At 38.4% G+C, this 25,725-nt stretch overlaps 1 protein-coding gene across 1 annotated transcript; it reads left to right on the forward strand.

The window, feature by feature from the left end:
* Positions 1 to 22,390: 22,390 nt before the first annotated feature.
* LOC109240142 (arogenate dehydratase/prephenate dehydratase 6, chloroplastic-like) lies at positions 22,391 to 24,066 on the forward strand. Its single transcript, XM_019406767.1, has one exon. It carries the CDS (start codon positions 22,524 to 22,526, stop codon positions 23,823 to 23,825), a length of 1,302 nt encoding a protein of 433 aa, XP_019262312.1. The 5' UTR covers positions 22,391 to 22,523; the 3' UTR covers positions 23,826 to 24,066.
* Positions 24,067 to 25,725: the final 1,659 nt, after the last annotated feature.

Genomic DNA, 25,725 nt, shown 5'->3' on the forward strand with positions numbered 1-25,725 from the left:
CCTATATGATGTAAATTGAACTACATCTAACATGATTCCCGTTTAAGAGGGGATACATAGGCAGCCTTATGGGTTCGGTCACAATTCAATAAAAATTTCATTTCTCCCACAATTGGAAACTGGGACAGAATTTTGAGGAGGACCCTCAAAATTCCAAAGTAATTTCAGTCAATCATCACAAGTAGCCATCAGAAGCATCAACCCAGTAAACTGGGGCAGAATTTTGAGGAGGACCCTCAGAATTCCGTAGCAACAGAGGTCGCAATGTCTTGAGCCACGTCACAATCGTCGGTTCATCAAAAAGCTATTTCTTAAATATATACTTATGTCATATTTTTACAAATTCATGCATGTTTATTATCAAAATCGTTTTGTTCAGCGACGCTACCCCTAATGATGCATACCGTATCACCAGATCAAAGCCGAAAAGGTCAAGCAAGGCCAGCAGGGATACGAACTAACCTCCCCTCTACAAAACTCACGATTTTTCTTTGGATGCAGACACTTGGATTGCGGAAGCATCTGACGTACTATACGCTCACGAGACAAACGTTGTTCAGGAATATAACTCTCAGAATTGTTGCATTTACCAGCATTTGCTATTCACGCACGCCGGCAACATTCCCTATATTGCAATGCCCCCAGCAGTCACAATATCGCAACCTGCTATCAGCTAAGAAACTCTATTACCATTTGCCATTTTACTTTATTTCTGCATTGCATATGGCTACCATTCTGCCTTCCGAGACTAAACGCAGTCTCCATCTGCATTTCTGCGTTGCATAAGGCTACCATTATGCCTTCCGAGACTAAACGGTGTCTCCATCTGCATTTTTGCATTGCATAAGGCTACCATTCTGCCTTCCGAGACTAAACACTGTCTCTATCTGCATCTGCATGGCTGAAAGATCGCCACCTTTGCATGGCTGAAAGATCACCACCTTATTTACATTCTGCATGGCTGAAAGATCACCGCCCTTATATTTTGCATGGCTGAAAGATCGCCACCTTTGCATTCTGCATGGCTGAAAGATTGCCACCTTATTTACCTTTTGCATGGCTGAAAGATCGCCACCTTTGCATTCCGCATGGCTGAAAGATCACCACCTTTGCATTCTGCATGGCTGAAAGATCGCCACCTTATTTACATTTTGCATGGCTGAAAGACCGCCACCTTTGCATTCTGCATGGCTGAAAGATCGCCACCTTATTTACATTCTGCATGGCTGAAAGATCGCCACCTTTACATTTTGCATGGCTGAAAGATCGCCACCTTATTTACCTTCTGCATGGCTGAAAGATTGCCGCCCTTACATTCTGCATGGCTGAAAGATCGCCACCCACTGCATCTCGTGGGCTGAAAGATCGCCAAATTATCTGAGGGCGTCATTATTCGGAGGCACCATTTTCATAGCCCGAGAACACCATGCCATGGCCCGAGGATCCCTTTAATCTTTTGCATATCATTATTCAAAGGCATCATGGTTCGGAGGCATCATTCTCATAGCCCGAGAGCATCATTTCATGGCCTGCGAATCCTTTATTATTATGCGCTTCATGGCCCAGGACGTCATGGTCTAAGGACGTCATCCTTACCGTCCAAAGACAACATTCATGGTCCGATGGGAATCTGCATCACGTTTTACGCACAATATATGCTTGTATTGCTTGTTTGCAGGTAAACCAGCAAGCAACGACTATATCAGCAGGAGCGATCCTGCTCCAGTTCCCGCAGCCCTATTAGACCTTAACCATTCATCCCAACCTGAATACTGCGTCCGTTCTTTAAAGGTCTCCATCGACATACTCCGCCGGCGGATCCCAAACTACGTATGGCCTGATTCCTGTAAGACCAGGGATATGTAGGCAGCTCAGAAGCTGGAGCACGGCCAAACCACTTCAAGCCGTTTCATCCAGTCAAAATTGGCCATCATATCTTTACCCGAACACTCTTTCATCCTTCCCGGGTAAAGAGGGGCAGCTGTTGATACCCAATTTTTGCCTGTATTTTAAATATGCAAAACGCCTTCAAAATAATCTATATACGCATATATAACCATATCCCAAGGTTTCATTATTTTTCCTTAATTTTTCCAAGATTTTTAAATCAATTTACTGCCCTATTTTGTCAAGAAAAAACCAATAATTATCCCCAAAATTATCATTTTTGGTGATACGTTTATTGGATTCTCATGTTTATACTAAAGTATAGCTAAGATATTTTTTTACGTATTTTTTACAAATTTATTTTAGTATTTTAACGATAAAATTGCATAATTGCAATATTAGCCATTTTTTAGGTTTAAATTCGTCTCATGTTTATAAAATGGGATTTTATACTTTTAAATTGATAATTATACACTATAATCATTTTAGTACTTTTAATTAGTTTTCAGAAATTTATTTACTATTTTTATAAATTAAATGGGAAAAAAGGGGCTATTTAACTTATAGCCAGATTTTGTCTCCTAATTTAGCCTAATTAAACCCAATACCCCAACCCAATTAAACCATCCCAATAGACCCAAGCCCAATTCCAGATCCACCCGACCCAATCTGATTGGATCTTGGTCGTTGATCAATTTTGATCAACGGTCCGGATTCTTTCTTTCCAAATTAAACCAACCCGACCCCCCCCCCAAACCCCTCTCATTCCTCACTCAACCGGCCCTCTCCTCTATTTCTCTATCTATGGTTCTCTCTAGAACCTTCCCCCTCCCCTTCAGCTCCGATGAGTCTCACTCACCTTCTCCGGCCACCTCCTGGCCTGAATCTATGGTGGTCTCACCACCTACCGGCCCTCTAGGGTTCCTACACACCTGTTTGCTGAGGTTTCATGGTCTGAATACGAAGAGCTTCATCCAGAACTTGTTGGTTCAAGTTTTTTCCGGCATTGCTCCAGCAAGCCATGCCTGTTTCGAGCCTGATTTCGACCCCTCCTACTTAGATCAACAACTATCCTAGCCTTTCTCACCGTTTGGGTTCCCCTGAAACCCTAGCTTTTGAGGTTCTTCTATTTTTCTTTAGATCTGTTCTAGATCCGTGTTTTCCCTAAACTTTTAAATGATCTCTTGGTATTTCTTTAAAAGTTATGCTTTCAAAACCTTTATATTTTTGCGACTTAGGTTTTTTATTTTTGAGATATTTAGATGTTTTTCTACTGTGTTCTTTATATGTTCCTCTATTGTGTTCTTTATATGTTTCTTTTGAGTTCTTTATATGTTTCTATACTGTGTTCTTTATATGTTTCTCTACTGTGTTCTTGTTAAGTTTCTGTTACCATGTTCTTTGTGTGCTTCTTTTACTGTGTTCTTAATAAGTTCCCTCCTACAATGTTCTTTGTGTGTTTCTCCTGTTGTGTCCTGATTGGTTTTCTTCTACTATGTTTCTTTGAGTTCTTTTTCTATGTCTCGCATGTTGTTCTTGTACTACGCTTCTCATGAGTTACTTCTACTGAAAGAACGTGTTAAAGGTCTCGGTTCCTTTCTGAAACCTTTGAGCCAGTTTCGATTAGTACCCTTTTTCTTGATTGCTTGTCCTCTCATCTCTGTTCTCGATTGATGGTAGAAACCCTAGAATTTGGGGGTTCTTCCGAGTTTTGAAACCATTGGCTATGTGATTTGTTCGAATTGGTTTTATTTCAAAAAAAAACCTAACTCTTTTAGACCTATTTCGTGTTTCAGAACTGAGCTTTGAAATCTCTGTTTCTTTAAGCAATTCTAATTCTCTACTAAACTCTTCTAAGGTCCTTATACTGGACCCTTTGTATGCTATTTGATACTATCTCTTCTACATTACTGGCCTATGTGACTACCTACTGATTTTGCAATAGCATGACATTTTTCTTTGCCTAGCATGTTTGTGTACTCTTTATACGTGCTGAACTTCCCTCTAAAAATGGCTTTCAATTTTGATTGATTTCAGACTTCCTTGTGTAAGTTTGATTGATTTCTTTCCTTGTTTGCTGATTTCCCCTGTTACTTGATTTGAGTCAAAAACTTTCCTTAGCCTATTGATGAGCCAGTAATTTCAAACCTCTGACCCCTTGATTTACTGAATACTGATGGATCCTTACCTTATTTGTTTTAACCGTGTATTTCAAAAAATTTCCCTTAATTAAAATCCCTATGTATTTACCCCTAATTGCCTACTTTGCATAAGATGTTTATTTAATTTCTTTCCTAAAATAGTTTTACCGTTTGAGTCTGAATTCCTTAACTAAAGGAAGCCTTGTATTGGTTGATTTTTTTTTAATTGATATTCAGTTCCTTAATTGTTTTCTTACCTTGTTTCTGCCTGTTCTTCACACTATAAATGCACGAACCTTTCATTGACATACACACACAATCACTGATAGTCTTTCTGAACCTACACTTATACTCAAAAGTATTCTCTCTTGTTTGCTTATACTGTGGCCTATTACAAGACCTGTTGCTTGCTTTCTCTATATTTGTTTCTTTGAAACTGGTATGTCTTGATTTAAGTTTCAGCACCACAACAATGTATTTATTTACTGCTTTTGTATCCCTGTTTACTGCTTATGTATAGTTCAACACTCATTCTAGCTTATTAATTTCTTTCTACCTGTTCTATTAGGAATCCCAAACCCCTTCCCCCTTATGTGTTTAAGCTATGATTTGAGGCATGGCAATATGCAAGTTATCGTCCGTGAATTGAACTTGATCCCCTGAGGATCTTAGCCTCTAACAGTATGTGTTCTGGCAGGCTTATAGGTGTGCTAGCACTATTGCTGGGCATGCCTAAATTCTGCCTTTGCCTAAGTGACAGGCTCTTTACAATCCCCTATTCCCCTGAATCCCCTCGTGTGTGCTTATCTGTAGTTGATTCCCTCTTCCATTTCCCTTTTAGCATTCTGATCTGCACTTGCACACCTTCTTATTCTTTAAGTTTTGCCCCCCTCTTGTGAGCCTTGCCTTGGGACCCTTTGAGTTCCCTATGAACCTGGACACTTGAGGGATGGCCTTTCCACACTGAACTCATCCCCTAATCTGGCAATACATTTGGGTGTGAGCATTGCTCGGAGTCCCTTTGAGGCTCTTAGGGAACTTTGACACACTCAAATGGGAGAAAGGCTTTGGATCGTGATCTCATGGAGTTGGTTGACCTCATATTTCAGACATGAAGTCTGAATCAGGCTCGCCTTGGTTGTACTTTGATTTATATTTTTTATGATGTATTTTTTTACTTTAATCTGGGCTGTAATAATTTGTAATAAACTCTTGGGGATGTCTAGTGAGAAAGGTGGGTAACTATGTATGCAAACAGGGTAGATACCATGCCTATAGGAATTTTGAATTCTGCATATGCACATAGAAATCATGCCTATTAAATTCTATATATCCATCTGCATTTAGAAATCATGTTCATAGGGTTTCAAATAATTTCTGCACTTAGATATCATGTTCATAGGCTTTCAAATAATTTCTGCATTTAGAAATCATGTTCATAGGTTTCAAATAATTTCTGCACTTAGATATCATGTTCATAGGCTTTCAAATAATTTCTGCATTTAGAAATCATGTTCATAGGTTTTCAAACAATTCAGCACCTAGATATCATGTTCCTAAGTCTTAAAACAAGTTTCCTGCATTTTACACCATGTTCAAAATCAACTACGCGTAGAAAGCATGCCTATAGGAACTCCTAATCGAATCTGAATCGCTTCATTCACATATGGGACTAAAATCAGTAACAACGGGTACTGTTAGCAGTTAGCTTATAATCTTCATAAAAACTGGCCTTTCTTTTAACAAAATCCGACTCCTCTGTTAATCAGTATGTGTCCAGTTTACTTTAAACCCTGTTATTTCGTTGCTTTCTGAATTCAATAAATACCATGCCTATAGGATCCTTGTCCAACACATAGTCAAGCCTTAGGGTAAAGTTATAAATTAAATCAGTTTTTGTTAATAAATACAACCAGCTGGCAGGCCTGATTCGGGCTTCTTATCTGAATTGTGTAATAAATCAGTCTGCCTCAACCTTTAGCTCTTGCATGTTCAATACTTAATCAGACCTCAACTAGTATGTGTAGGTCATGCTAATTACGTGTTTCTTTGTTCAAGGAGGTATGTCTGAGCCTCTGCTTGTTATGTGCTTTCCCCCAACTTGCTATACATGTTTTGTATGTCGCCTTAGAATTTTTGCCTTTGAAACCATAAATAAGCCCAACATTCCTTCCCTTTAGGATTAGTAGTCCTCATGCCTCCAGGAATGATAGGATTGGGACGGATAGTAGCATGCAATAGGTAAACGAGACCATTCCGCGCTTTAATACCTCAACGGGGTGGGAAGGGTAGATATGGATATGATGATCACGCGATAATGTCACGTGTAGTCCCTCATTGAGGAGTGATCACCGGGCATTGCGTGGGGTGATCCATATTATTAGTAAGCCTAGGACCCTTTTCCCTTATTTCTTATCTCTTTTAAAAGAATTTCGAACTCTTTCTTTTAAGAAAAAAAAATTAGTTTTCTTTAATTCTTTCTAACTTTGTTTATTTGTGAACTATAATGTGAAAATCCCCTCTTATTTGAAGCCTTATTTGTCTACGTGTTATTTGCATCTAAATTCACAATAATAGTCTGGCCGGGAACCACACTAGTGGATTCTGAGGGGTACCTAATACCTTCCCCTTGGAATAATTTCAAGCCCTTACCTAATCTCTGGTTACTCAAATCAAACCTCCTTGGTGTCCTAATGCACCCTAATCATTAGGTGGCGACTCTTTAAATCAAAGCCAATTCCCAAAAGGAATGAGTTGTCCTCCCAAATGTCATAAACCCGATTTCACGAGAAAAAGGGGGCGCGACACTAGGCATCGTTTTGAAGCCGCCCACGGGCAATATTATTAGACAATCCATCAAAACTTCTAATTGACTAACAATGAGTTCGAGTACGAGGCCATGATTGCAGGTATCGAACTAGCTAAAAGCTTAAGGCGGAAGTCATTCAAGCCAAATGCGACTCTTTGCTGGTTATATACCAAGTAAACAAAATCTTCGAGGTTCGAGAGGATAGAATGCAAAGGTATTTTGACAAGCTACGGGTGACTTTGCACCATTTTAAAGAATGGACCTTGCAGCACGTACCTCACGAGTAGAATGGTGAAGTCGACGCTCTTGCTAATTTGGGGTCATCAGTCGAGGAGGACGAAATCAGTTCGAGGACTGTCGTTCAACTCTCGAGATCCGTGATTGAAGAAGGTCACACTGAGATAAACTCCACAAGCTTAACTTGGGATTGGAGGAATAAATATATCGAGTACTTAAAAAACGGAAAGGTCCCATCGGACCCTAAAGAATCAAGGGCCCTACGAACAAAAGATGCTCGATTCACATTGGATAAAGATGGAACATTATACAAAAGGACGTTCGACGGACCATTAGCAGTATGTTTGGGACCAGGGGAAACCGATTATGTTCTATGAGAAGTCCATGAAGGTACTTGCGGGAACCATTCCCGCACTGAATCACTGGTTCACAAAGTCATCAGAGCAGGATATTATTGGGACAATATGGAAAAAGATACTAAGGAGTTCGTTCGGAAATGTGACAAATGCCAAAGGCATGCGCCAATGATCCACCAAACTGGAGAGCAACTTCATTCAGTCTTATCCCCGTGGCCATTCATGAAATGGGGGATGGACATCATTGGTCCTCCGCCATCGTCCTGAGGTAAAGCTAAGTTTATTTTATTTATGACTGACTATTTCTCTAAATGGGTTGAAGCACAGGCCTTCGAGAAAGTCAGAGAAAAAAGAAGTTATAGACTTCATCTAGGATCACATCGTATGTCGATTCGGGATACCCGCCGAGATAATGTGCGACAATGGAAAATAACTTATCGGCAGCAAAGTAACAAAGTTCCTCGAGGATCAAAAAATAAAAAGGATATTATCTACGCCATATCATCCTAGTGGGAACGGACAGGCCGAATCAACGAACAAGACCATCATTAGAAACCTAAAGAAAAGGTTGAACGACGCTAAGGGGAAATGGAGAGAAATTTTGCCCGAAGTCCTTTGGGCATATCGAACAACGACAAAATCCAGTACGACGGCAATGCCGTTCTCCTTAGTATATGGCGCCGAAGCTCTTATCCCGGTCGAAGTTGGGGAACAAAGCGTCAGGTTTCGATACACAAGGGAAGAATCAAAGCACGATATGAGCACAAGCCTCGAATTGTTAGACAAAAAATGGGAAGCCGCCCTCGTTCGAATGGCCGCCCAAAAACAGCAAATCGTCAGATATTATAATCAAAGGACCAATCTTCGACACTTCAAAATAGGGGACTTAGTCCTGAGGAAAGTCACCCTCAATACTCGAGACCCGAACGAAGGGAAGCTCGGCCCAAATTGGGAAGGACAATACGAGGTCCTCGGTGTCATCGGGAAGGGATCTTACAAACTTGGCACCATAAAGGGCGAACAATTGCCGAACAATTGGAACATATCGCTCCTCAAACGATATTATTGCAGGTGTTCGATCGAAGACGACGAGAAGTTGTCGCACCCCCTTTTTCCTCCTCGCGGGGAAGTCCGGGTTTCGACATTCATGGGGGAACAACTCGTTTCCTTTTGGGAATTGGGTATTTGAAGAGTCGCCACCTAACGGATTAAGGTGCGTTAGGGCACCTAGAGCGATTAACTCATATAACTAGTTTGCATTACAAGAGATTAGGGTAAGGGCTCGAAATAACCTTGAGGGGAAGGTGTTAGGCACCCTTCGCGGTCCACAACGGTGGGTCCCGGCCGAACTTAAACTATATGAATTAGTCATTTTCACAAGTAAACAATTTCAACACATATTTGCAAATAGAGGTAGTTTTCATATTTTGAATACATATATGATCAAGGAAATTTAGATATTGAAAATAAGAGAGGTCTGGAAAACTTACACATGTATATGTAAAGAAAAAAGGAAGTTTTGAGAATATAAGCACATAGGGGAAACGGGAAAGGAAAGTCCTAAGTTGATTAGCCTACAGGATCATACCCATGCAATGCCCGGTAATCACTCCTCAATGAGGGGCTACACGTGACATTAGTGCGCAGGTCATCATATCCTTTTACTACCCATTACCATCTCCTTAGTGGTTATAAGCGAGTTTAATTAACGACCTCTAAGCGTGCTGCTACCCGTCCCTTCCTTATGGTCCTGGAGGAATTTAGGACCTCTAAATCTGGACAGTTCTAGACAACCTAAGGTTTTTAAAAGGTAAAAATCTAGGCGTCAAGCAAATAACATGTAGGACAAGCAAATAGGGACAAACAGTTAGAAGGCTCATATTTACCTCCTCATGATATAGGCAGACAAACAACACGTCTAAAACACAGATTTTGAAGAAGTTCAGAAATCCTAAGAACATGATATCTAGATGAATGTTACAGATACAGGATATGCATAAGGAAAATGGCAGAATCCTAACCAGTTTGCCTACTGGTTTTATAGCCTGTTAAGCTTAAGCAGTTTAACACAATCAAACGCAGTTTCTAGTTCATATATATAGAGACTGATTACCTAAGGCTTGCCTAGGCGGGGGACTATGTGGAATCATAATCACAGGAGATGATTAACAGTTTTAAGAAATTGTTCAACCTACAACATGCTATTCTAGATGACAAAGATTATAACAGGCGCCTTATTTATGTTTTAAGACATGTTGCTTGTGTGTGAGGCTGTTTAAACCTTTTCATAGCCAGTTATTTATTTCACTCGAAATAGACAAAGTTCAAATAGATGCAAACAGAGTTCTTAAAGCAGGGTATCTAATGCATACGTGGTATGACTAGTTTTATTTAAAACGAGATTATGACCTAATGGCAGGATCTCTATGCGATAATACTTATGCACAAATCAAAAGTTGGAATAATGGTACGTGATATGAAGTATGCTGAAGCGATAAACGTGCATGCCCTAAATCAGGATGTCTAGTGCACAAGTTTGGCATGGTTTGAATGCGAATAGATATAGTAATCTTAGAACATGATTTCTAACGCAGGTTTACACAATGTAAGACCTAGAAGAATGTTTTCTACCCAGCTTTACCGACAGTACCCTACAGCTACCCTCCCTTTTTGCTAGTCACCCCAATATTTGTTTACAATTAATTATTACAGACCAATGATTGAATAAAAATTACATAAATAAACTATAAATTGAGCTATAGGGAGCCTGAAGTAGGCCCAAAGCAAATCCTGGTGTACCAGGCCTTCAGTAGTCTCAAATGCCAAGGATTTCATAACCAAGTTCATGTCCAGGTGTGTCAGCATTCCCTAAGGACCTCAAGGATCCCGGGCAGTGCTTACACCTAGACCTTTCTCAAATAAAGACTGATTTATGTGCAGTGTGGAAGAGCCAACCCTGATATGCTAGAGTTCAGAGACATCTCAAGGACCTCTAAGCAGTACACATACCAGAGGGGCAGGACTTAATAATCTAAGAATAAGTGAGAGTGCTTGACATGATTTGAAAAAGTTTTGGTAAACAGTATAGAGAGGAACCTCAGGAGTGAATAGATTTTCTGAAAAAACAAGTACTAATTTGGTGGTCAAACAGCTGGAGAAAAGTATGAAAAACACTTTGAAGTCAAAACACAAATCACAAAACAACCATATTCAGAAACACTTGGCAAGCAGGTTCCAAACAAGGAGAGAGGGGTTGGGGATACATAGAATACACCTTAGTGTATAGTGGAACACAGAAGCAAACAGATATACAGAATTACTAAGTTAGTTACAAGGGTAGGTGATTAAGACATGGAGAAAAGATGTTGGGAACACATAAACCTCAGACACACAACTAGAGTTGCCTTGAGAGACTAGATGACTTAGAAAAGCAGAGTAGGAAAGGACTTAAGTGAACAGACTAGGCAAAACACCACACAAGCATTCATAATGTAGACATGCTAATCACATATTGAACAAGGCAATATTATGCATGATAGATAAACAGAAAGGCAAGTAAAGTTGAAACATGCTAATCACATATTGAACAAGGCAACATTAGGCATGCTAAATAAACAGTAAACAGGAGCAGAAAATTAACTCATGACTGATGAACTAAGGCACTAATGAAACACATAGGGTTTAGATTCTAAAATTTAATCAGAGGCATACCAGTTAGGGAAAGAGAACACAAGAGGTAAGACAGGTATTGTGCAATTTCTATCCTTGGCTTACAGCCGGCAAGACTAATGAAGATCACAAGTAGCAGGAAGAACAGAGAGCTTTTTACAGTGTAAGAGTAATGGTGGACTAATGTTCGTCTTGAACTGAGAGTAGAGGAGAGTATATATAGCAGTTTAGGAGCGAAGCAGAGTAAGGTAAAGAAATCAAAACTCAGCAATTAGGGAAATTACAAAATCAATCACACACGAAATCAGCGTAGTCTTCCTTTAATTAAGGACAACTACTCAACGGTTAAAGGACAGAAGTCACTTAAGGAAAGAAAATCAAATCAAACCTAAGTAAAGGGGTAAACAAACAGGAGCTTAATTAAGGAAATAATCGTGAAGAATCAGTAACATTACAGGCAATAAGGTAAGAGGAATAATTAAAGTCGTAAACAAGAGAATAAATCAAGAATCAACACATAAATTTTAACCAGGCAAATCAATAAATCAAAATCCAAAGTAGTACCGATTTAAAGAGAGGAAAAATATCAGTTTTCCACAAATAGACGAGTAAGCTAAATAAAACTTCATAAACACACATAAATTAGCCAAGCTATCGACTTAGAAACCCCAGTAGAGATGAACTAGGGTAAAAGTCACAAGATACTGAATTAGACTAAGGGGAAATCATGAAAGTCAAAGCACAGCACAAATAATGTAACAAGTAGTTCGGAAAGACTCAGAATCGAAGAAAAAATATAAGAAAATTAGGGCTTTAGCATAAACTAGTTAGGGTCGAAGCAAACTCTTCGAAATCAGTCAAAAAACACATAAAAATGGAAGATTAAATACTTAAAATTAGCAAAACCTTTTGAAGAAAGAGATTTTCAGGAAACCCTAGTTTAGAAAAATGGGAAGTCGTTCGAAAATCATAAGATATTTGTAAAAACTCATGTGAAATAAGTTCAATCCATCTCAGATCTCGTACAGATCTGAGAAGTTCAAAGGACGAAATTAGGGTTTCGAGAAAAACAACATAGAGATGAAGAAGTAGTCTTAGAAATCCATAGGTTTAAGGCGAAATAGGAAGATCTTACTCGAAATCGAACCAGAACAGCCTGAAACAGGCAAGAAAGGGCCACAGGTGTAAGCGGACTGACCCTGGTCCCTCGGGGACCTTAGAGATGGCGGTAGCAGCATAGGAGAGGCCATTAGAGGCCTGGTGGTGGTGAGAAACCACCATGAACGGCAGTAAACGAGTGACGATGAGGGTGAGTTAGGGTTAAGATTGGAGAGCATTTCAGAGGAGGAGAGGTGATGACTGCGGTGAGAGGAGAGAAAATGAGAGGTTTGGGGGGGGGGGTTCATTAGGGTTTAATTATGGTAGGGAAAATCTGGACCGTTGATCAAAATGATCAACGGCCAGGATTGGCCAGGGTATTGGGTCGGGTGGGTCGGGTAAATTCAGATTGGGCCTAGGGGTTTTGAGCTGATTTTTTGGTTTAGTATTAAGAGGGTTTTGGGCTAGTATTAAAAGGGTTAAGTATGAAATAAAAGTGCCATTTGTTAAATACCCAGGTATTTGAATAAAAATTATTTTATAAAATAATTAACAATGAAAAAAAATAATTTTCATACACGGGGATACTTTAAAATAATTATTAAATATTTTAAAAATATATCGGGCTAATTTTTGGTAAAATAATGTAGTGATGTATGCATGGGCTATAATTGCAAAATTATTGCAATTGTAGCCAAAAGATGTAAATCTGGCCATTTATGAAATAATTTGGACTTAATAGGACCATAAATAGTAATATTAAATCAAAAAATATTTTAAAACATTTGTGATGCAATTTTGTAATTATTTATATGAATAAAATACTGCGATAAATAATTTTAAAAATGTAAAATCTATATTATTATAAAAGCATGAATATAATGTCGGTTTACAAAAATAACCTTATAATATTGAACATAATAACTTATAATAAAAGGACATAACCGGAATTTTAGATATTAGCCTTATAATCCTATTAGTTTTAGGACATAATACTACACGGTAGGAATCTTATATTATTATCTCTAGAAATCTTATTTTAGTATAAAAGCACGAATACAATGTGGTGTCTTTTAGAAAAACTAACAGCAGATTTGCTATGAGATTGTTACTAAGAACTTCACGAGGGGAAATGAGAAAAATGAACGAACAAAAAAATAGAAATAAATATCAATTACTCAGAGCTTTTTTTAGTTATTTAAAACCACCAATAGATTATTGCTTTTAATCTTTAAGGAAATAAAAGGAGAAGATTGAAATTACAAACAAGAATCCTCTTCTTAGATTAACCAAGACCGTTCAAATAGAGTGCAATATTCCAATATTAGTTTTTCATTATAAAATCTTGAAATAATTATTTTTATGTTAGTCATAAAATCTTAAAAATATTGAGATTGATTCAACAATTGGGTAAAATATTTATACTTAATAGTCAATTTTATTATATTACTTATTAAGTAACAAATATATAATTCTAACAAAATATCTATAGTTACGACTGTACTACTAGAAAAGAAAATTTTGAATTGTTTGACATCACAGATTATAATTCAAACCATGTTCAATGAGTATATTTGGGCCTTGATCAAATATATAGATAAAAGGAAAAAGAATATCTCTATTTGGTTGAACTACTGACAACAAGACATTTATTATTTATACTAAAAAATATTTGTTTTATAGATTTAAGTTATTACTCCCTCTTCATTTAAAGATTTACTTATTATAATGGAAGAGTTTTTCAAAACATTCAAAAAAACTGCAAAAGAAAAGATGATTATTAGAATCAGATAATAGCATTTATAGATACTTAAGTGAGGCAGAACCTCGATCTTTCAAAATATTATAAACTCTCCAAAATTCCTCTGCGACTGTGTTGGTGCAGTAAATCAACTGGTATTAGAAAGTTGCAGGAACATAATAGGCAAACATACTAAACGATCTTAGAAGTTAGAAAAATACAATTCATATACTAATTAACTATAACTTAATGTGTGGTGAAAAGCATTAATTATTTCTTAGAGAGTCCGATAAGAGTGTAGAAAAATATAATACACCTAAACTTGATCAGGACCTAGATGATAATATTCCATTAGAATATAGAAAAATTTACACGTGAAAATTTTTAACGCACTATCAAATTAAACTCTTATCAAGAGTAAGTTTTCAAGATTATATTGCAAAAAATTGACTGTGACAGAGCATGATTATTTTTTGTCAACGGAATTGAAAGAACTAGAAAATATTCCTACGTCTTGCTTTAGTTGCAAAATCAGGAGGCATGATAGCCTTAGCAATATCAAAAAGTAATGTGGCAATAGCGATTTACCGGGGGTTATATGACTAACTCAAAATTTGAGACGTCTTTTTAAATAGCTGAGACACCATAATAAATATGTAAAAGCGGAGTGATAATACTAAATTGACAAGAAAAGCAAAATTAATAATATGTGTTGGAGTACCAATAGAAGTGTCAGATGATCAAAACAGTTGTCATAAGCTTTATGAATATAAACGAACGTTGATGAACCATTTAATCAAGAAATGATTTTTGAAGGTGATTTTCTTTAAATACTACCAGTAGTTACAAAATTGATAAAAATATAGACTCTAAATGCTAGCTTGATTAAATTAAATTTGTGGTATTAAATAAATGGTTAACAAAAGAAATTATGCGAGCAAAGAACAAATTAAACGTCCAATGAGTTTAGTGCTTCTATAGAGATGAACATACAATTAGAGATGACATGGTCTTTCTTCAAATCGGTTGGTATTCAAGTCCAATAGTAATAATAGTGATGAAGGTTTTCTTAATAAAAGATATATTTTCATCACCAAATGAAAATGTAGGTTGTGCAAAATACATGACTAAAAGAGTTATCTTAGCTAATAGAAATGAATATATCGATCAGCTAATAAGATGTTGATGGCTAATCTTCTATTTTTATATAATTATTTAAACATTTAATTTGTTGTATTATATAAATAATTGACTAAAAATCTGCATGCAATTGATGCTAATGCTTAGTTCTAAAGGTAAATATGCATTTCAAAAATATTATAGGGAAAAATTGGGTATCAACAGAAGTTATTCAACACGAAGACCTTAGGTTTTAAAGCACGCGTTGCACTCTTTTTTCCTTAGATCGATTTTTATCCCAAATGGGGTTTTCCGGCGAGGTTTTTAACGAGGCAACAATTATATGTGCTACCTGGGGACAATTCAACAATATCCGAGGCTTCTTTACAATCCACCTCGAATACTGGGGGGGCATCACTCTCGGATGTTATGTTTTCAAAGAAGATGCTTCGTGTCAACATGCTCTCGATAGGAAAATTTTGTAAAGGGTCAAACGGTCAGACGAACCGTGCCCATGTAGATTGCTCGAGCCCTAATGACAAAACATGTACGCATGAACGATCTATCGAAAGAAGTACCTTTTCCTTATCAGATGTTCCATGCCTTAGTAAAATTTCTACTTTACAATTTCGTACTTACTATATTTTACGAAAACCGGCTCAAGAGCCAATCGCAACTAAAGCTCTAGCAATTAACACCTTACTGAGGGACTGTCATCCGAAAATCGACATGCTCAAATTTTTAAACTTAGAAATGTTAAGACCTTAAAAGGAAATCCTCGATTTTATAGGCCACGGCCACCCCACTCGTGGACTGATACTTTGAACAAGTTTGAAGTATAATCGAGAAACAAGACCAATGGGCAAATATCGAGTTAAAGGCTACGTCCAAACCAATACGGTTCGGAGACGTCCGTATTCCGTAGTAAAACAGGCCTTCAAATATTTTCACAAAACCGGTTAAACAAGGCTACCCTCGGCAAAATTTCAAAGGGGTTTCGATAACGTCAACCCTCGAAAACCTTAAGGGATACTAAATTGTTCGAACTCTCAAACAAATTTATGCTAAGGCAAAAACAAAGTTTTTTGACAATACTAAATCCTAGTGGGTACAGATTTATCTCATGCTAAGGCATAATAATTTAAACTTTTAAGCCGAAAAAAGAGAAAAAGCCACTATTTTGAGGCCGTATCGTCCCGATTAAAGAGCCTAAGGGCCATTACATTATTGAGCTCGAGGTCTCTCCCTCGCTTAACCAAAACCCAAGGGTTTTTACCACTCCGATTTCGATCAAGTACTCACTCGATTATAGAAATTATAACAATCCGATTTCAATGAAATCTTCACGAGGCAACAAAGTGAGTTAAATTATCTTAAAGCGAAAACAAAACAAAGTTTTCAAAACAAAGATCAGAGACAAATTGGAAAGAAAAAGGATCTAAAGTATATCGGAATTATCATAAAGCGAAAACAAAACAATGTTTTCAAAACAAGAGACAAATTGGAAAGAAAAAGGATCTTTCATACATACGAGAGTATTTACAAAGACCACTCAAGGTCTTACACAAAAAAACAAAAAGAAGAAAAAAGTTCTAAGTTCCAAATCTTCCACGGGAGGTTCATCTTTATCTTCTCCGCTCTCAAACCCGCTCGCACTCCCGGAGTCATCATCTTCAGAGAGCAAAGCTTCGCCTTCGGCTTCTAGCACTTTCGCATCCTCAATATCAGCCGTGAGGTCAAAGCCACGAGCGTGAATCTCCTTCAGGGTCTCTCTCCGAGATTGGCGCTTAGCATGATCGGCAACGCAGGATAATCGAACATCAGCGGCGTCGGAAATTTCCTTTGCTCGAGCTATAGCGGCTTCAGCATCGGCTCGATAAACGGCCACGACCGCCTCTGCCGTCCTTCACTTTCTCCTCCTCAGATGTGGCTTTTGCAAGCTCAGCGGCCAACCGAGTCTCGAGCTCTTCAATTTTCTTGGCTCGGGCCAAGCTCTCCTCCTTCACGCTTTGGAGTTGACGTTCAACCGAAGACAGCTGGGCTCGAGGCGAGGTGGTCTATGTTCAGCTTCCACCCCAAAGTCTTTGCCTCTTTTATCTCTACCTCCTCACGAAGCTGCTCGATTTTCTCGGACTTCTGTTGAACCTGCAGGATATAAGTGTTAGTCACCAATATCAAATTGATATGTCAAGCTCCCGAAAATTTACATTACCTGTTCGATGAGATCGGTCTGCTTTTTATGGGCTGTTGCCAATTCAGCTCGGAGGTCCCTGATCTCCTCTTCTTTTTGCACATAGAGGCGTTTGAGGGCGTCTCTCTACTCCATGAGCCTTTTAAGATCGCCCTTACACCGGTTCAGCTCAGCTTAGGATTTGGAAAACACTTCCCGATGAAGCGCCACAGCCTGTGGAAAAAGGAAGCAAATCAGACAAAAGAAAATAAAAACAAACATAAACCTAACAATCAGAGCTGAAATTTACCTGGTTCAGGAATCACTGAACCTCATCAAAAATGATCGTTACATCCAGGTCGGAAACTTCATTGACCCCCGTGAAACAGCCACGAAATATGTCATCTCTTTCGTGGGCAGTTCCTGCGTCGGGGGTCTCCATAGACCGAGCCTACCGAAATTTCCCTTCAGAAAATGTGGGGCCGAGCGGCGAATCATCAATATTGATTGCCCCAAGCAAGTCACTTGGATCACTCTCTCCCTTTTTAAGGGCCTCGGAACCGGACCCTTCGGGCACACTCACCGGTTGTTCGTCACGGCAAGAGACATCTTCGGCCCTCGATGACTCAGGGACTTTGCTTGGACCATCTTCCGAGATCTCCTCAGTCCGAGGATGAGCCTCCTCGGCCATCACTGGCTTAACTGCTTTTGAAGCTTCGACGCTTCCCCTCTTTAGAGCCACCAGCTCACAACCAGCATCGTCTCCCTCCTCTTCTTCATCTCGTAGTTTTTGGGCTACGGCAGTAGGTAGAGCGGCGGAGTCATTCTTCGACGTACGAGCCTTGCTCTTCTTAGACTTTGGGGTATCGGAAGGTGAGACCCTTCTCCTCTTCTTGACCTTAGCCGGTTTCGGGTCCACCTCTTCCCCAAGCGAGGCCGGCCTCATTTCAGCAACATCCCCGAGGCCAGCATAAAAGGGAGGCAAGTATAAATAAAAAGAAACGTTTTAGAAAAAAGCATCAAAAGCGTACAGGATAAGCTTACCATGATTCTTGGCCTCCCAATGGCCCCTCGCTAAATTGCGCCACAAGCGCTCAGCATATGTGAAAGTCGAAGCTAGCTTCCGAACCCAACTTTCGAGGTTCGGGATTGCTCCGGGCACCCAGGGGACTGCTACATCACAAGAAAAGACATGCGTGAGAAAAGATGCGGGTGAAGGACGATAAAAGCAATCGACATAAGATATTGATGGGTTTACTTACGCTTCATGTTCCATTCCTCGAGGAATGGCATTTTCTCGTCCGGGATTATATTGGAGGTCCTCACTCAGACAAACCGACCTATCCATTCCGATCCTTGTCTTCGTCTGTACTCGAGAAGAACACCTTTGTGGCTCGGCGATGGAGCCTTATTAATATGCCCCGATAGAGACAGGGGCTATATAGTCTCATGAGGTGGTCGAGGGTAAATGGCATCCCTTCGACCTTATTCACGAAGAATCGGAGCAAGATAACAATGTGCCAAAAGGAGGGGTGTATCTGGACAAAAGTTCTTTGGTATTGGCGGCAGAAGTCGATAATAACGGGATCGACGGGACCCAGCGTGAAAGGGTAAGTGTAAACACTTAGAGACCCTTCCATGTAAGTAGTAATATCCTCCTCGGGGGTAGGAATTACCACCTCTATGTTTTCCCAGTGGCAGTCCATTTTCACCTGCTCGAGATCGCCTTTGGTTATCGAGCATATATACCTCGACATGGGCTCACATCGGCCAGGAACCGAAGAGGGTTTTTCAATTTTGAAATCAGAAGAAAGGTCGCATAACCCGGGAATGCACTCTTCGATGCGTGGCTCCACCGGCGTTTTATCACCGTCCGGCTGCGATGAAGAGGCTTTGTCCTTTTGTGGGACGGTTTTGGAGGTTTTCGCCATTAATTCAGGTAGAAGGAAGCAGAAAGAGGTGAAATTTGGTACTCTTGATACTAACAAAGTTGACTCAACAGGTGGTGAAAGAGAAGTGATGGAGAGAGTAAGAAACTTAGAAAACTTGGTGGAGGTGAAAGTAAAATTTTGATTCAACCAAAGAGCCTATATTTATAGATTTACGGCGACGGCCGGTGGTGCTAGTGGCCGACTGTCCACTAGCAAGCATTAACGGTTTGGGGATCTGTACCGACGGGTCGTTTCGATCACCTCAATCGCTTACGTCACGGGGATGACATCATTCCTGGGATCTCTAGAAAATCGAGGCTCAAGTTGCTTCTTATCATTTTGCTCTAAGAAATGAGAGGACTATCTGTATACGGTAGAAATGGAGGCTACCCGATTTCATTCTTTGGTCGAGATAGGAATGTCGCGTCAAGGAGCTAGGACATCGAGTCCGGAATCGAAGCCTCTTTTCGGACCGAGGTCGACGTGATTCGCGACCAGAAAGAGACAGACTCCGAGTGACATCGGTATAGCTTGATAACGGAAAAGGCGAGATATCCGCGATTGGTCGAGGATCGTGGCGTGAATCTCGGAACGGATCAATCTACGGCGGTTAATCAGATGTTAATATGGTTTCCTACTATAATTAGAAGTGTACCTTATTTAGGACTCCTCTATTATATAAAGAGGGATCCCATTCATTTGTAATCGTCATTGTTCACTAAGAAGAATATATACACTCGTTACTTTTCTGCTATTTCACTTACTGTTCATCAGACTTGCTTTATCATTTATTTTTCTTACTATTCCACCTCGAGACCATCCCGAGTAGAGGTCGAGACCTGGCTAGCATACTGGTTTGATCTATTTTATTCTCTAATTTATTCATTTATTTTCTTGCTTATCAATTGGTATTGGACGAAGTGACATATCCTTAAAACCTCAATATAAGTTTAATTATTATCCGAATTTGAAGGTAAACATATGGTTCTAAACGTGAAATTATTCTAATTAAAGCGATATCATATTCCTAAAAATTTATATATTCACAATGATATTTATAACAAATCAATAGATGTATTAAAGTTATTTAACATACATGAAAAGTTTGTACCAACACGTGACAAATGCCGATCTACTTCCCAATACAAATATCAAGCGTAAGTATTAGAAAATAGACAGGTAGAAATCAACCCCTTCACAAGTGACATCTTTTATTATACGTAAAATATCAAGAATGGGTGAAGTAGTTGGAGAAACCGACTCAGTCAATTCAATTTTGCTACTCATCTTTTATTTCTCTCATCAAACTTTCACTACATTAATTTTTTAATTTTAAGTGTTAAACAATTGTTTATAACATCCTTTATTGTATGTTTTATTTGGCCTAAAATTGAAACTAACTTCTCGAATTTGACAGTATAGTGAATGTATCACTAAGTCTCGACACCTAAATGTAGTTGGAGATGACTTATTTTAGTTTTCATCTTTTTCTTTCCAACATTTTAGTTGTCTACTTGTCTTCTAAACATAGTGCAATTAGAACAAATAAACTTTGTATATAACTATTTGGCAATTAACAGTTGAAAAATACCTCATGTGGAAGCTGATTTTTTAGATTTCATTCATTTCACGCGTTGAAAGAGGAGTATATCCACGTTGTTTGCCACGTTAATATCCAAAGGATAAATGGTATCAAAGAATCAAGTCCCAAGGGATTAATTAGGACTACTAATAATTTATGTGTTCACCAAATATATAATCAACGCCAAATTTAAAAAGTAATAAGATATTTTGCCGATTAAGTATTGATTTTTTTCGTTTGTCCGCCAAATAATGGATAATATGGAAAGCGTATGTGATGGCCTGACGGGGATTGCTTAGTTGAACTACAAGTGAACGATTATGGGTTAGTATTAACGTTTTCTTATTATTCTTTCATCACATATTTCTTCCCGTAAAATTCTTGAGATGACTTATTTTAGTTTTCTTCTTCTTTCTTCTTCTTTTCCCAACATTTTAGTTGTCTTCTAAATATAGTGGAATTGGAACAAATAAACTGTTGTGCATAACTGTTTGGCAATTAGCAACTGAAAAATACTTTAGCTGGAAGCTGATATTTAAAAGTTTATTCACTTCACACGTTTAAAAAGAAGTATATTCATGTTCTTTGCCACGTTAACATTTAGAGGATAATGCTATCTAAGAATCAAGTCCCGAGGGATTAATTAGGACTACTAATAATTTATGTGTTCACCAAATAATCGATGCCAAATTTAGAAAGTAAATAGATATTTTGCTGATTTCGTATTGATTTTTTCGTTTGTCGGCCAAATAGTGGATGATATGGAAAAGCGTATGTGATGGCCTGATGGGGATTGCGTAGTTGTACTGCAAGATTAGGCAACATTTACACTCCTTACTTCTTCTCTCCCTTTTCCCTCTTTGCGAAATACTCACCTAACAAATTAGAAGTGAAGGTTTAGTAGGCGTTTGGATATAAGAATGTGATTTTTGAAAAAAATAGTATTTGAAGTTAAATTAAAAAAATATTTGGAATTTAAAATAATGTTTAGACTTATATTTCACCTGAAAAAATATTATAGTTTTGTAAGAGAAAAAAAAGTTTTTTCTGAAAAACTTGATAAATGGTTTTTTGAATTTTGGAAAAATCTTCAAAAACTTATAATTTTTCACGGACAAATACGTTTTTGAAGAAAAATAACGTTCAAAAAAAAAACTATGGACAAACAGATCGTTAAACACATCGTTTTGAAGTTAATGATATAACTAGTTCTCTAATTGGATGATTAGAATTACATCACCCTTAATCAGAGATATTAAACTGGAACTCATAGTTTTTGACAGAAAACACTACCTTCCTTAATAGATTTACTAGAATTATTTTTTGTTTTTTTCCTTCTTGAACGAAATCTCTTACAGATTTTGATAATATACAGAAAAGAAAAAGATTATTAAGATTAAGTACAGTTGTCTCTATCTTGTTGAAAGAAACAAGACTACAAAGTCACATGTATATGTGTGGATATCTAGATAGAAACGTATGTGTATGTATATGTATCATATTATTATAAAAATATGTATAAATAAATAAAATACTCATTATTTGAAAACTTAGAAAGAGAAATAAAGAGAAAAAGGGAAAATGTGGTAGGTGTGAGATTGACCAAAAACCTCCTTCACACACCCACACAGTAATATATATACCCCTCTTATTTCTTTCATTTCTCAGCTTGGATGTTCAGAGAACTACAAGCTTCGAACCAAATCTCCTCTTTCTTTCTTTTTCCCCCTTCTTTTCTCATTTTTAAAGTAATTGCAATTTGCACCCAGAAATTTGAAAGAAAATGCAATCTCTTACTCCATCATCGTCGGGTGTAAATCTCAAATCGTTAATCCGGTCGAAAATTCAATCTCACCGGGTTATCCCGAGTCGACTCCTTATCAAATGCGCTTACCGGTTTGACTCGTCCAACGCAGCCGCCAACACCGGTACCATAAATACTAACGGTGCTCCGTCGACCTATAACACTGGCCACGTCGGCGCGTCGCGAGCCGACTGGCAGAGTTCCTGTGCCATTTTGGCAAGTAAAGTCATGTCCCAGCAGCAGGACACTGAGATGAGCGGCGGCGCAGGTAACATCACCGCCGTCAACGGCCATAAGATGATAGATCTTGATCTCGTTGCCATCACTGACAACCAGCCTAAGCCGCTCACCATCACTGACCTCTCCCCTGCGCCGATGCACGGCGCTCAGCTCCGCGTCGCCTACCAAGGCGTTCCTGGCGCGTACAGTGAAGCTGCCGCCGGCAAGGCTTATCCGAAATGTGACGCCATACCTTGTGATCAATTCGAAGTTGCATTTCAAGCTGTTGAGCTCTGGATCGCTGACCGTGCAGTTCTCCCCGTCGAGAATTCTCTCGGAGGTTCTATTCACCGAAACTACGATCTCCTCCTCCGGCACCGTCTCCACATCGTCGGAGAAGTTCAACTCCCGGTCCACCACTGCCTCTTAGCACTTCCAGGCGTTAGAAAAGAGTACCTAACTCGAGTCATAAGCCATCCACAAGCCCTAGCTCAGTGCGAACTCACTCTCACAAAGCTCGGCCTAAACGTTGCTCGCGAAGCCGTCGATGATACTGCCGGAGCCGCCGAATACATAGCTGCCAACAACCTCCGCGATACAGCCGCGATTGCATCCGCACGCGCCGCGGACCTCTACGGTCTCCAGATCTTAGCGGAAGGTATCCAGGACGACTCGAGTAACGTGACTCGGTTCGTGATGCTTGCTCGTGAACCGATCATTCCTCGAACTGATCGGCCATTCAAAACAAGCATCGTATTCGCACATCACGAAGGAACAAGCGTCCTTTTCAAAGTTCTATCGGCGTTTGCATTCAGAAACATAAGCTTAACAAAGATCGAGTCACGGCCGCACCGGAACCGGCCGATCCGAGTGGTCGACGATGCGAATGTAGGAACCGCAAAGCATTTTGAGTATATGTTCTACGTAGATTTTGAAGCTTCAATGGCGGATGTTAGGGCTCAGAATGCGTTGGCTGAAGTTCAGGAGTTCACGTCTTTTTTGAGGGTTTTGGGAAGTTATCCAATGGATATGACTCCTTGGTGCCCTTCCCGTGAAGATTAATTCAATGAATAAAATAATTACTCTTATCTATTTGTAATTACTATTTCCAAAGAAGGGAAAAGAAATTAAAAGAAACACCATTTAAATTAATTTAAATTCCATTGAACATTTTTTCCCTGCTTTGTGTTTTTTATTTATTGCTTTATAGTTTGTGGAGGTTTAGTTTATGTTTCCTTCAAATCTGAAGGTAATTACATGTAGCGTGATTTACTAATTAATCTCTTTCAAAGATGTTTTTACATTCCTATGTCATATAGTAAACTATATTACCCTCTATGGTTAACTTTTAGAATAATTACCTTTTATATACCTAATTACCATTTATGTACCATTTTAGAATTTTAATGGTATTAATTAGTCTCCTAATTTTACTCAACCGTATATTCCCACTCCCCCTAAGTTTCTCTCTCCAAATCCTACCACCTTATTCACGTATCAAACCACACCCACGATTTTCTCTTCTAAAACCAGCGAAAATCTGGAAGACCTCCATTAACACCTATTCTCAAGTTTTTTCTTCTAAAATCAGTCAAAATTTCAACTATTCTTCAAAGTTTATGTTGCGTTTTTATTAAGGGGCGTGAATGAGAAATGGAAGAGGCACCTTTTAGATTGCACCCCTTCATATCACCCTTCCTTTGTCTATAAATTTAGAGGATTGACCTCATTTTTTAAACATGAAATCAGACATGTAAAATCTGAAATCTTCTCCCCTCTTTTCTACATTGTTGCATTATTTTCAAAATAAACATAAGTGTCAAGTGTGATTTGCTCCGTTTGTTGAGTCCGTTGAAATTTTGTGATTTGAAGTGCCGCTATCATAGAATAGTTATTCTGTTCTATCCTGAGAGGAATTAATCCGTATACCTTGGGCAACAGTGAGGGTATTAAATTCCTTAAGGACACAATGTGCATTCAGTGGGCTTGGAATTATTTTTCTGTTTTGTTTATTAAACTAATGTTTCTCTGCTTCTCTAATTTTCTGATTTTTAACACAGTAACACCAACAAGCTTAAGGAATTTAATACTTTATGTTCTGTGTTCGTCTTAACATATTTGTGTTGGAGACTAAACGAGAAAGAGACATTGAAGTGTTGGAATTTGTTCTGCTATCATCATTGCCCAAGTAACCATGAATGTGTGGCAGAATGTGAAAATCATAATCATGATTCACATTTCACTGGCAGCAAACCGAGGAAAACTGAAGTGATGTCCTCACGAGATTAGACGACCTTTCATGAAGATGGTCGAAACAAAACACTAAAAGATGGTTTCAGAAGAAAGTTGGCAATAAATTCGGGTTTCTGCTTTCTTTTACTCTACTCTTTCAATTATCTATGCTTTGCGATTTATGAATAAGTATCTATTTACGTTAGGATAGAAAGTCATGATCTCATAATTTATATTTTGTTAGCATGCCATAAAATTAGTTAGTTGGTATATAACTTTGGTAGCATGCTTGAAATGATGTGAAATATTATTTTCAAGATGGTAAGACATGAATTAGGCTTATACTAATACTTGAAAATATTATTGAGATCATGAATATAATATGTACAAATGAACATATACTTGTTTGATTAGAGAAAGAGATCATAATGGTTTAGTTGGAAAACCATTTGGAAATGAAATTAAAATTCTTGTGATTTTATACCCCTGGTTTTGGAGACTAAAATCTTCGTGATTTTTTTTTCTCCTGCTTCGAGATCAAAATCTGCGTGATTTTTTACTCGATTGTTGAGATTAAAGTCTTTGTGACTTTCTATTCATTTGTCGGAAACTAAAGTCTAAGTGACTTTATACTCGTTTTGGAGATTAAAATCTTAGTGATTTTCTACTCTAATTTATTATTCGGTTAGAAGATTAAAAACTTCATCGTTTATTAAATTTGATTGTGTCA

This window comes from Nicotiana attenuata, unplaced genomic scaffold (assembly GCF_001879085.1).
Source record: "Nicotiana attenuata strain UT unplaced genomic scaffold, NIATTr2, whole genome shotgun sequence".
NCBI lineage: Eukaryota > Viridiplantae > Streptophyta > Magnoliopsida > Solanales > Solanaceae > Nicotiana > Nicotiana attenuata.

What these genes read in the sequence shown, in the direction of transcription:
- LOC109240142 (XM_019406767.1), top strand. Translation starts at nt 22,524, where the DNA reads ATGCAATCTCTTACTCCATCATCGTCGGGTGTAAATCTCAAATCGTTA.